Source organism: Verticillium alfalfae, genomic scaffold (assembly GCF_000150825.1).
Source record: "Verticillium alfalfae VaMs.102 supercont1.2 genomic scaffold, whole genome shotgun sequence".
Lineage (NCBI taxonomy): Eukaryota > Fungi > Ascomycota > Sordariomycetes > Glomerellales > Plectosphaerellaceae > Verticillium > Verticillium alfalfae.
Genome location: NW_003315037.1, coordinates 1,502,708 through 1,504,220, shown reverse-complemented (window position 1 = coordinate 1,504,220; position 1,513 = coordinate 1,502,708). Strand labels below are relative to the sequence as shown.

Below are 1,513 nucleotides of genomic sequence, written 5' to 3'. Positions count from 1 at the left end.
ACATGATGCGATATCGCCTGTCCTCCCCATCAACGTATCCTTGGCCTTCCGCCGTCTCGGTGCCCCTGGTTGCCAGTTCGTGAGCAACAGCAGCAACACATGCGACATGCGACATGCAGGCATCGACAGGGCTCCCCATCCATGAATGGATTACTCGTGCCAATCCCCAAGTCCGAAAGGCCATTCCCGCCCTAGTCCTGCATCGCCAAAACCCACCCGCCCACCTTCCTAAGGCCCCAAGCTACGGATCTAGCTAATGATCACTCATTTACACCAATAGTAGGTCGAGCCTGTAAAGATAACGCCCCTTGTCAGATGTTGTCCCTAAGAGCCCTGACACAACCTTTTCGCCGCCGTGCCTCCCCGTCGCGTTTATGCTGCTCCTGTCGCATTGAAATATCACCAGGTTGGTCCCCTCCTCCTGATCGCGACTTTCTTAAGCTGACCGCCCGGAGCTCACGTTTGCACTGTCGACACTGCTCTCAGTTTGCCTGCCACAGTTAGTGTGCGCCTTAACTGTCTGCACTCCTCTGTGTCAACTTTTGACGCCCCTTCCTCCATTGCCGCGACCCCGTTACGCCATCCCAAGGGACCCATCATTGGCAAGATCTAGCCTAGCGAATCGGAGAATTTTTTTTTTCTCTTCCTGAAGCTTCGCTATCCCCAATTTTCGGCTTTTGACGCACTACTAGAGGACGCAGCCTTCGCCTTGCCAGCGATACACCCCTGCCCCTTTAACCATCTTCTTCGTTCATACATCCGACCATCGGCTTCGATTCTGACTCTGCCAATATGGCGTGGACCGACACAATCAACAACAAGGTCGCGCGCAGCCGTGCTGGCCGCTGGTTTAAGCTTGATGGCTGCGGTCATGTAAGTCGTATTGGAACCCTCCGGATGGGCTGAGACTGCCCACCGAGACTGGGACTGATGAGCTGCGCAATCATAGCCGAGGGAGCGAAAGGGCTCCAAGTTCTTGACCGAACTACGTGCTGGCCTCGTCACCTTCTTCGCCATGGCCTACATTCTCGCCGTCAACTCGTCTATTGTCTCGGACTCGGGCGGCACCTGTGTCTGCAACAGCACACCCGACGACCCCATCTGTGTTGAGAACACCGAGTACCTCCTGTGCAAGACGGAGATTAGGCGGGACCTTGTCACCGCCACCGCTGCCATCTCTGCTCTGAGCACCTTCTGTCTGGGCCTTTTTGCCAACATGTAAGTCTCTCAATGCGCCAACCCCAAATGCCGTGGAGGAGTCCCTCACTCACACCCGAGAAAGGCCTGTTGGTATCAGCTGCGGCATGGGTCTCAACGCCTACCTTGCCTACGACGTTGTTGGTTTCAACGGAACTGGTCGTGTGCCTTACGAAGTCGCCTATGACAGCCATCTTCATCGAGGGCTTCATCTTCATCGCTCAGGCCGAAAAACGGCTACCGCCTAAGGCTCGCCCCATGCTATACCTAGATCAATCAAGGTTGGAACTGGAGACGGGTATTGTTTTCATTTTTT

The 1,513-nt window shown here is 55.1% G+C and overlaps 1 protein-coding gene across 1 annotated transcript in view; it reads left to right on the top strand.

Moving 5' to 3' along the window:
- Positions 1 to 792: 792 nt before the first annotated feature.
- Positions 793 to 1,513, top strand: part of VDBG_01923 (purine transporter) — a gene marked incomplete at both ends in the record, with an annotated part of 1,987 nt that continues 1,266 nt past the window's right edge. Inside the window, 3 exons of the mRNA XM_003007689.1 lie at positions 793 to 873; positions 950 to 1,196; positions 1,388 to 1,495. Coding sequence (XP_003007735.1) covers positions 793 to 873; positions 950 to 1,196; positions 1,388 to 1,495 — 436 coding nt within the window. The remainder of the gene's footprint in view (positions 874 to 949; positions 1,197 to 1,387; positions 1,496 to 1,513) is intronic.